Here is a 10,312-nt window from a genome sequence, read left to right as displayed (position 1 = left end):
TTACATACATTTATACACACTTACATACATTTACACACACTTACATACATTTACACACACTTACAGCACACAATTTAGCAGTTTTTAGTTTTTTTGTTTTTTTTTTCATTTTGCACACTTATATACACTTATATAGACTCATATACACACACACCTTACACACTATCACCCAACTTTTACATATGTACACACATGTACACACCACCAATTTTTTTTTTCAATTTTACCACTTTGTTTTTAGTTTCTTTTCCATAAAAACTGTTTATTTTGACAGCGTGACTATTGGATCAGATATTCTGACCACTAATTACACTGTTGTGTGACTATTTTGTTGTTTCACTGGTTTGCACAATTTTTGTGGTTTTATTGCATTTTTATCCCTGTAGAAGTGTTCCTGATCTATTTTTAGCATAGCTTTGCCAGGTGTAACTTTGGTGTACAAAAATAACTTTACCTATTTTGAATTCATCAGAATGTGTACTTTACAAAAATATATGGTTTTCTAGGGGTCTCTGTATAGTTAGGGGGGGTTACGGCACATAATACACTGACAGGGGGTTCTGTGTGCAAAAGCTGAGCTGGCCGTCGAGAAATCCATATGCGCTATTTTCATTTTGGGTTCAGTACATACCGCAGACTTTGGTATATCTATGCATATTGGGCATCAAACTGTTTAGTAGGCCTCTGGTGGTCCTATTTGGGGAGATTTGCCTTTATCTGATCTTTATTAAGAAGTTGTGAGAGATAAATGCGGCAAAGTGCAACATTTTTATGCGATTTTCTGAAATGTCATACAAATCTGCAAACTTAGGAGAGCTATACGGATTGGTACTTTGGAGCAAAAAGAAATGTGTACCCATTATAGATTCGGGGGGATATTCCAAAAATATATGGCTTTCTGGGGTGAGTGTACTTTTTTGTAGCATTATCCCACATAAAGGATGATTGGTTGAAGGTTGATTTTGCAGGAGCTTAAATGATAGATCATAATGGGGTATGTGCCCATTGGGGCCCCTACATGCCACATACTTAGGTAAACCTATACATATTGGGCATCAAACTGTTCAGTGGACCCCTGGCGTTCATATTTAGGGTGTTTTATTTGGTTACTTTATGACCTGTAGGAGATAAGATATTATAGACTGGAAGCTTTGAAGCGATTTTTTAAAAAATTCACAAATTTTGATAAAAACCAATAACTTTAGGAAAGCATTGCGACTTGATAGTTTGGAGTAGACAGACAGTTGTGCCTATTCTGTATTCCCCAGAATCTGTTCTTTCCAAAAAAATTCTGGGATAAACCTTCTGTTAGTGGAATTTTTGGCCTTGAAATCTAAAGTATGCAGCTTTCTGGAGCAGTGCTATGGAAATTTGGTAGTGTACTGCTGGGAGTTTTTGACCTATAGAAGTGAGAAATCTCCTTAAAACCATATATATTTGGTGTTGGCACGTTCAGGAGACATGGGACTTTGCAAATCAGTTGTATATTTGTGCATAAAATAATTTTTATTTTTAGTATGTGTGTTTATATTATGGAATTTGTTTTTTTCATTTTTAGACATTTAGAAGCCTATACTGTATCTTGTTACAGAATTGGAATTACACCAAAATTATACCATATTTTGAAAGCTTAGGTTGTCCTGAAAAAAAACAATATATTGTTTTCCTGGGTAAACTAAAAGTCCCCCCAAAGAAAGGCTCTTAAAGTGAATGTCTTTCCAATGTCTGTATATATCTGTGTTTGAGAATGCCACTAATTATAAACTGTGCACAGTACAGAACATATGACATTCTATGTTACCACTGCCGACATAGCTGCTGCATCTGTCTGAAGTGCTACCAAATCAGCATGGTGCTGTTAGAGTCCTATGACCAGGTTGTCACCATTTCCACCAGGACGCGTTCATCATTGCGTGTTTGCTTGCCATAGCGCCAGTGTGCATTTCATCCTGTCATCCAGGATATTCTCAGTTAAAATCACTACAGCAGTGTGTTCAGTTCATATAACTACAGTGAAACTGTGTCAATAGCTATTGGCAACACTTGTGTCAAAGGCGAGTCAGTATATGGAGTGCAGTCCCTATAATGTACTATAATGTTATAGTAGTAGCCATAATAGGTAGAGATAAGCAATTTTTTTTCCAGGCATGGATTTGCAGCGAATTTCTGCATCTCGGCATTGGTGAATTGTTTAGCGAAACTTCTATGAAAATTAGCCAGGAAAAAAATAATCAAAATAGGCATGCTCACGTAAAAATGGGCTCGGTCGTGCCAAAAAAAGTCAAATGCAACAAAAAAGTTGCACGCCACTCACATTTCGCAAATTTTTCATTGTTTCACAAATTTTTCTGTAGTTTCTCGAATTTTCGGGTGCACTGAAACTGGACAGATTCGCACATCACTAGTAATAAGAAATTTATGAGAAAAGACAAAATTCATTGGAAACCTTCTGGCTGTCTTTCTCTTGGTGTTCCTATCAGTTCAGGCAGCTGAATTGCTTTGTGAGCTTACAATTTTATTATTACTTTCTTCCCTCCCTCGTCAACATGACTAATTATTATAAGAAAAAATATTTGGTAAAGCTGTAAGGAATAGAGATGTAGCGAACTGTTCGCCGGCGAACTAATTCGCGCGAACTAATTCGCACGAACATTGGGTGTTCGCAAGTTCGGAAGTTCGCAAACTTTTCGCGTATGTTCGCAATTTGGGTTCGCCGCGTTTTTTTTTCCGCTGCGTTTTTTCTCTGCGTTTTTCCTCGGCCTAAAAACGCCGCACAAGCCACACATGGCGTTTTTCAGCCTAGTACTGGTGTAAGCAAATCCCGTTTCCATGGTGCTAATAGTGCGAAATAGCAAAAAACGCTGCATATTTCCGCTAGGTCTGCCAGCTGCCTTTGCAGTTTTACGCAACGATGTGTCAACAAAGTATTTTTCAGAGAAATTTTTGTTGCCCTTTATCCCCCTCCGGCATGTCACTGTCCAGGTTGTGGCACCCTTTAAACAACTTTAAAATCAGTTTTCTGGCCAGAAATGGCTTTTCTAGGTTTTAAAGTTCGCCTTCCCATTGAAGTCTATGGGGTTTGCAAAGTTCGTGAATATTCACGCTTTTTTTTTGAGGTTCGCTACATCCCTAGTAAGGAATAGAAACATCACTGGCATGCACTCAAACATGCATGCCGGTGATGTTTCTACACCTGATTTGAGGTTGTGTTTGCCCTTGCTGCGGGACTGGGGCATTGCACCCGGGCCACTGAGACGAAGCGGTGAGTGCATATCTAACTGTTCACAACTGTACGTAGTATATTAATTGCACTAACATGAAGACTGAATACCTACAGAGCGAGAGGTTCGGGGCATAAGCACCCGGACCTGTAGTCTAATTTGGTGAGCGTTTGGCTTGTTATAAGAAACCATTAAATGTAAGCTTAAGTTTATAGTTCACCACTACACAAGTATATAAGTGAATAGGAACAACTGGGAGCCTCCAGACAAACAGAAAAAGCTGTAAGGAATATTCATATCTTCTTTGCTGGGGTTCGCAATAAACTGAGAAAATGTACGTGATTTCTGCACTGAATCTAGAATGCTTAGAGCCCTGGCATGTCATCTCATAGTGAGAAATTATAGTCAGTTTTGGCAGGAGATACTGGTCCTTGTAAATTGTATGTTTGAATAAAGCAAAAAAAAAGATGTATGGGTAGCATGGGTAGCATCAACAAAAGTCTTCAAAAAGAAATCTTCTACATTTGTCTATTCTATAGAAAGGATAAATAGGTTTCTGTTGTGTGACATTTCATTACTTTACTGTGTTGTCATCCAAAAAAAATGTCAAGCAAAAGTCAGCAATCCCCAACCAGTGGCTCATGAGCAACATGTTGCTCACCACCCCCTTTGATGTTGCTCCCAGTGTCCTCAGAGTAGGTGCCCATTTTTAAATTTCTGGCTTGGAGGCAAGTTTTAGAAGAACACATACACAGTTTTCACCTGCAGATGCAGGGGAGCCCTGGGTACCCACTAAAAAATGTGTAACGATAAGTGCAAAAAGTATTATTTGAGCATTTGTGCATGTACATTAACTATAAAACTTCAAATCCAGGTTTTTCAGGGCTGAGGGAGCAGCAAGTGGAGATGACAGCAGACATTTGATTTTCATGTGCTTGCTATAATCTGTGGCCCCCGGGGTGATTATCCCCCAAGAAACTTCAATCTGACATCTATCCTGGATTGTTTCTGCCACCCATGCAACCCGGAAGCAGCCTTCCCAATATCAACCACCCCAAGCTAAAATGGCAGCTGCAATCTTAAACAAACAGAGAAAGCTTCTAGGGCTTTTTACTCAGGTATGGTAATGCTTTCTACAGAATAAATATAGCATTCTAGGTGGCACTAATGTGGCAAATCTATTGGCAGTAAAGTGTCAAAATGACTTTCCTTCTCCTTTAAGCTGAAAACACCATTTCCATCTTACCAACTGAAAAAGTAGAACACGAAACAGAAACATTTTTCCACATCCTCAAAACAGTGGTTGAAATACATTGCACAGATTTGCTTGCTTTATGTGGTGGTGAAAAAGCTACATGTAATGACTTTTTGGATGTTTTTTTATGGCAAACATACTGTATAACCTTGGATTCCAGGGTTGCTTTTGCCACAAATGTGACTTTTGTTACTGTGAGGTGTACCCTGCACCACTTTTGAAGAGCTGAACCATGAAACAAATAAAATATACTTATCTACAAATACAAAAATGAATTTTCTGTTCCATGAGCGGAGGGAAAAAAATCTGAATATTCTATTAGAGGCTGACATTGATTTTTAGACAACAAAATGTTCTGATTTTTCTTATTCCACAGATAAGAAAACACCAAAGTATACTGATGATTATATGATAAAAAGGGGTGTGGGGTTGGTTTATTACCCATGCAACACATACCAAAAAAACCCTGAAAAAAGACAGATTGAAGTTATTGCCAAATTTGTTGGGGGTAAATTTACAAATTACAAGCATTGTGATGGATCATGAGGAGCTTTTTACATCACTATTAGATTTCTTAGATGACAGTAATGAGTAACTGGAAGTTAACAGGAACTATGACACCTACATATTTGTTGCTTTTTCTACTACAGTATATATACCAGGCTTCAATTGTACAATCTTGATAAAATCACTGTTGCCTTTACTACTGGTTGTACAAAACTGGTTGTCTTTTCATAAAGATAGTGGGCAGACCCCACCACTCACCATCACAAAAATTGACCTTTTAGTTAAAAAAAACATGAATTGTGAAAAAAATACAAACGTGTATTGTAGCCCTTATTTTCTTGGTCTGCCTAATGTTTATAGCTATGGCAAACAGCAGCAGTCCCCTCTCATGCCCCATAAGACTGCAAATTTTATAGAGCCATTAGAGAGTCTGGCAAATGAGCTTTGATATACGACTGTAGCAGTCGGGTGCATTGTATGTATTTGGGGCCAAATCTAAAACACCACTCACTAGGGGTAATGCCATTCAACTGAGTTGAAGGAGTCATATAACTCATGTTCCTTCCCAGATTTTTGGGACTTTGTAGAATGATGAAGGAAGCACTTCTTTTTTTATTGCTGAGGTTTGATTATTATGGAGTTGTGCAGTCTACAGGCCTTCATGGAACTTGTATTATGCTACGGGGAGACCATCTGTGCCAGCAGTTTTCAGTGTTTTAACCTGAGTTATGGGAGCATGGATGGAGGTATAAGTCTAGATGTTCACCAGCATAATTGGTCTGTAAGCTGTAGAGGTTTTTGTTGTAGTTTGCTATAATATAAAATATCATATTGGCCCTGAAATGTGCCATTATAATCTTAACTGTTTATACTATAGTGCAATAGTATTTTCTGTCAAGTTAGAGTTTAACAATTAATTTAATTAAGTAGCTTATTTGTTCTGCATTAACCGGCACTATTATTTTTCGCACTCACATATTTAAATACTAAAGAGGCCTCCCCGATACGCAGCTTTTCTGTCCTATAATTTTGATAATGGTTTGTTGATCCTGCTTTTTGTATTCTGACATAAGAGTGCTGATTTTGAATGTGTAATTAGAATCCCTGCAATAAATTAAATTGAACTATGGTTTTTGAGAGAAAGAAAATAAAACAGAGCAGAGAATACACTCTCCCATAGATGCACAAAAAGTGACAGAGACTATACTAGTAGCAATATTTGTTTAGATAAATTGTGTAGAAAATGCCTGTTGATGCAGAGGCACCAAAGAGCTAACACCACCCTGAATGTAGAAGTTATATCAGGGTTCCCATAGTTGGTTGTGCCAATAGCTGCAGCAGTTTTGGCAAAACAAAAATATCACACACACTGCAGCTGTTTTAATGAAACACTCCGGAAAGATTGTAAACCCTCTGTTTGAAAATGTTAACGACAACTTGTAATCGATTTGCAAAAATGTGCATACAGAATTGTGGCACACAAAATCCAACAATGATGCTGGGGTTATGAGAAAACCCCTGCATTGTGGCTAAAAACATGGCAAATTGCATCCAAATATTGCACTTTGTACACTGCACTATGCTCGTAAATGCACCTTTAAATACACAGTTACATAAAAGTGAAATGCTTATTCTGGTAGCTTCCCTCTTTAAATCTCTACCTCTACTGTTACCTGCACATGATGAAAGTGAAAACCAAAATGAGAAGTAAACTTAGGTATAAATATGGGATGCTGGGGTTTTGTTTTTACTGGATTTTATTTTCTTACAAAGGTAAGAGCTGTTTCAGTAACAACCATAAAATGTTCTGATGATTACAGTATAACAACCATTTTTTTTACCTCTTAGGGTAACTAAATAAATGAAAAGTAAGAATGGAAGAAACTTATTATTCAGGCTTTAATGAAACTGACTATGGTGGATACAGTGAGCCTTGTGACAAAAATGATATATATGAATTTGCTACGCTTTTTAACACCATCTTGAATTCAGTCCTCTTTTCCTTCAGTATCATTGGAAATTGCCTTGTTCTCTGGATCTTGATCAAATATGAAAGTCTTGTGTCTCTCACCAATGTCTTCATCTTCAACCTCTCTATTGCAGATCTGATTTTATCTTCTTGGCTGCCATTGTTTATTGTCTACCATAGACAAGGGTGGGTTTTTGGTGAGGTGGCTTGCAAAATTTTGAATGCTTTCTTCTCCATTGGATTCTACAGTGGGATAATTTTTCTGACATTTATGACTTTTCATCGCTATCTTTCTGTGGTGGATCCCTTGTCAGCCCTGAAAGCCAAGAACCCTCTTTTTGGAGTAGCAGCCAGCTTGCTTAGCTGGTTGATCAGCATTTGTGCATCCATTCCTGTGATCATTTATAAAGCACAGGTTGACAGGAATGGGTTTATTATCTGTGAATACAGGGACAATCTTCCTCACTTAGTAAGCAATTACCAGCAAAATATTGTGTTTCTAATTGCATTCGTTGTTATAATTGTTTGTTATTTTAGCATCATAAAAACGCTACGGCGCTCTCGATCACAAAGGAATCACAAGCCAGTCAAGCTAATATTTATCATTGTTGTGGTTTATTTTGTTAGCTGGGCGCCTTATAATATTGTGATGCTATTGCAGTCATTCGAAAAACAGCAGTTATTTAAGTCATTTCGTGACTGTGATTTTAGTAAGAACCTTGATTATGCCAAATCTGTCAGTGAAAAGTTGGCAATATCCCACTGTTGCCTGAATCCGATTTTATATGCATTTGTTGGTATCAAATTTAGGCAGCATTTAAAACGCTTATTACATTATCGCCCGTGTAAACATGAGGAACAAACGACTTCAATCAGAACAAATTCTCATGACCACTATCACAATAATGATGGTTCCCTTTATTAAGGGGAAATAAAGTGATTGATGTTACAGTTATGTGTTGCTACTACAGCTTTCTTTAATCGTACAGATATACTAGTGATTTAGCACAAACACTAATGATATTTTTATTCTGTTAGCAAAAAAAGGCTTGCTTGTACACACTGCAAATGATTAAATTATGTGTGGCTATGGCTATTGTACATACATTTTCCATATAACCAACAATTACTGCTGTACTAGCTTTCTCATTTAACTAAGACACTCAGAGCTACTAGTAGCAGCTACATGTCATGGTTACAAAAATAGACAATGCTTATAATTGCTGATAATTGTCCCTATGTGTGTTTTAGAAGAGGCAGGGTATTTTCTGGCATTTTGCAGCCACGACAAGTAGCTGCTGCCAAGTAGCTCTGTGTGTCTTCACCCTAAATTATAACTAATTTACAGGTTGTCTTTGGTATCTTAATATTACTTGCTGCTTAATGTAAATTACAAAATGTTCAATAAAATTCTGATCAAATGTTACTTTATGGTATTTTCTGTGAATTTAGCATCTAAAGAGAGAAATCCTTACAATGCTTTGTGAAATTGTAGCTTCAGATATTGCCAGTTCAGTTTGTTTTGTCCAAATGATGGTTGTGACTATTAATGTATCTCTTTTAAAAATATAAGCATCCAGTTTCAGTTGGTGTGTCGAACAATATGGTGGCCCCAACTTTAATGCTGTGAAACATGCAGCTGTACTGTGAGAACTGAAAACATTGGTTTTACAAGGAAAAGAAACAAGAGGTCCTCTGCACTCACCCATTATCAATATATATAGAACATTTAGCAGCAGATTATTTATGTGTAAAAAACAGTGACAATAATAATAAATAGCCCCCTAGACGTTCTATGCATTATTACCAAGAAATGGCCTCCCTTTTAAAAAAACAGGGATTGTTTGTCCATATATTGCAATATACTTCAAGCTGGCCAGCTATGTCTAAGTCATTCCCTCTGAACAGTCCTTCACTCACTTTCATATGATTCATTATGAATTCTAGTGCATTATTATACATTTTACAAAGGGACTGAATTTTACCTGTAACTTGCTTGCTTGTTTTCAAGATTAAAAACCCAAAATGGTTGCCCTTTCATTGGCCCCACTGGGATCACCTGACTGTAGCTGGAAGTGTGGGAGCTACAACATGGAGCTGGTCACTGCTTCTGTATAAACTATGGAAAAAAGGGAAAGTTGTGCTCACCACCAAATTTTAAACCATAAGACAGGGGTGCAATGAGGCTTTGACCACAAAAGATCCTCTGCACTCACCCATTATCAATATATATTGGACATTAAGGGGCACATTTACTAAGCAATTTTGAGATAAAGTCAGATTTTTTCTTACTTCTAGATAATTTCAAGATTTATGAATGGGTTTTCACCAGAACTTGATTTTGTTCATTATTGTTCTTCGAAAAAATAACTCTAAAAATAACTAAACTAATGGTTTAAAATTTAGTGGTGAGCACAACTTTTCCTTTCTTGCTATAGTTTTTACAAGGAACATCTGTTTTCAAGATTTCTGTTTCTTTTAAAAGATATCTGTTTCTTTTTAAAATGATTTTTGATTCTTTTTAAAATGATTTCTGTTTCTTTTATAAATCAGATGTTTGATATTTTGACCAACCAAATTCTTAATTTATATAATTCTTTGGTTATATAACTTCTGTGGTTACAAGGGCTGGAATTTTTCTGGTCTACATAATGGAGGGCCGATAAGGGAAGCCAGTTTTGATCATTTCCCTTTTTCAAACCACACCCACTTTAAACCACACCTATATTATCATGAGAGCTTTTAAGACCATACCCAAATTAAGAATGGTAGAGCAACAGAAACCCTAAATGGTTGGTGCTCACTGTAGGGCTATCACCATTAACTCATATGTAAAAAATAATATACTGTATATACTCGAGTATAAGCCATGTTTTCCAGCACTCAAAATGTGCTAAAAAAGGAATCCTTGGCTTATACTCGAGGCAAGTAGTAGGGGCAATTACATGTCCGACCGGCGTAGCCGCCACTGAGCATGCATGCACGTCGCGTCGCACGTGGGGGGTGTGCGCGCGACGTGCCGTGCGTGCGTGCATGCTCAGCGGCAGCTAGGCACTGGGTGCCGGTACAGGATCATAATACAGGAGCAGGAAATAACAACAGGAAAGTCAATGTCTTTAGTAAGTAAGAATGGAAGGCTTTATGGCAAAATAGCTTGTTTAACAGGTAAAGGTTGCTTTGATTCTGCAACTGGCACTTTGCTTCACGGCCTCAAAGCTTTGGCCTCCTTTCCATCACTGGCTTCTTCTCCAGGTTTGAGCAGTCAAATTCCATTGTTTCCTATGGGCTAAAACCTTCATCTTTCAATTTTACAGCTAAAAGTGATTTATAAAGTAAAAGAAGCAGTGGACTCTGCCAACT

The 10,312-nt window shown here is 37.4% G+C and overlaps 1 protein-coding gene across 1 annotated transcript; it reads left to right on the top strand.

Moving 5' to 3' along the window:
* Positions 1 to 6,835: 6,835 nt before the first annotated feature.
* Positions 6,836 to 8,378, top strand: xcr1 (chemokine (C motif) receptor 1). Its single transcript, XM_031904064.1, has one exon. It carries the CDS (start codon positions 6,858 to 6,860, stop codon positions 7,875 to 7,877), a length of 1,020 nt encoding a protein of 339 aa, XP_031759924.1. The 5' UTR covers positions 6,836 to 6,857; the 3' UTR covers positions 7,878 to 8,378.
* The last annotated feature ends 1,934 nt before the right edge of the window (positions 8,379 to 10,312 follow it).

The sequence above is a fragment of the Xenopus tropicalis genome, chromosome 6 (genome assembly GCF_000004195.4).
Source record: "Xenopus tropicalis strain Nigerian chromosome 6, UCB_Xtro_10.0, whole genome shotgun sequence".
Lineage (NCBI taxonomy): Eukaryota > Metazoa > Chordata > Amphibia > Anura > Pipidae > Xenopus > Xenopus tropicalis.
This window is presented reverse-complemented; position numbering and strand designations above follow the sequence as displayed.

Coding starts and splice junctions, on each gene's coding strand:
- xcr1 (XM_031904064.1), top strand. CDS start 6,858: ATGGAAGAAACTTATTATTCAGGCTTTAATGAAACTGACTATGGTGGA.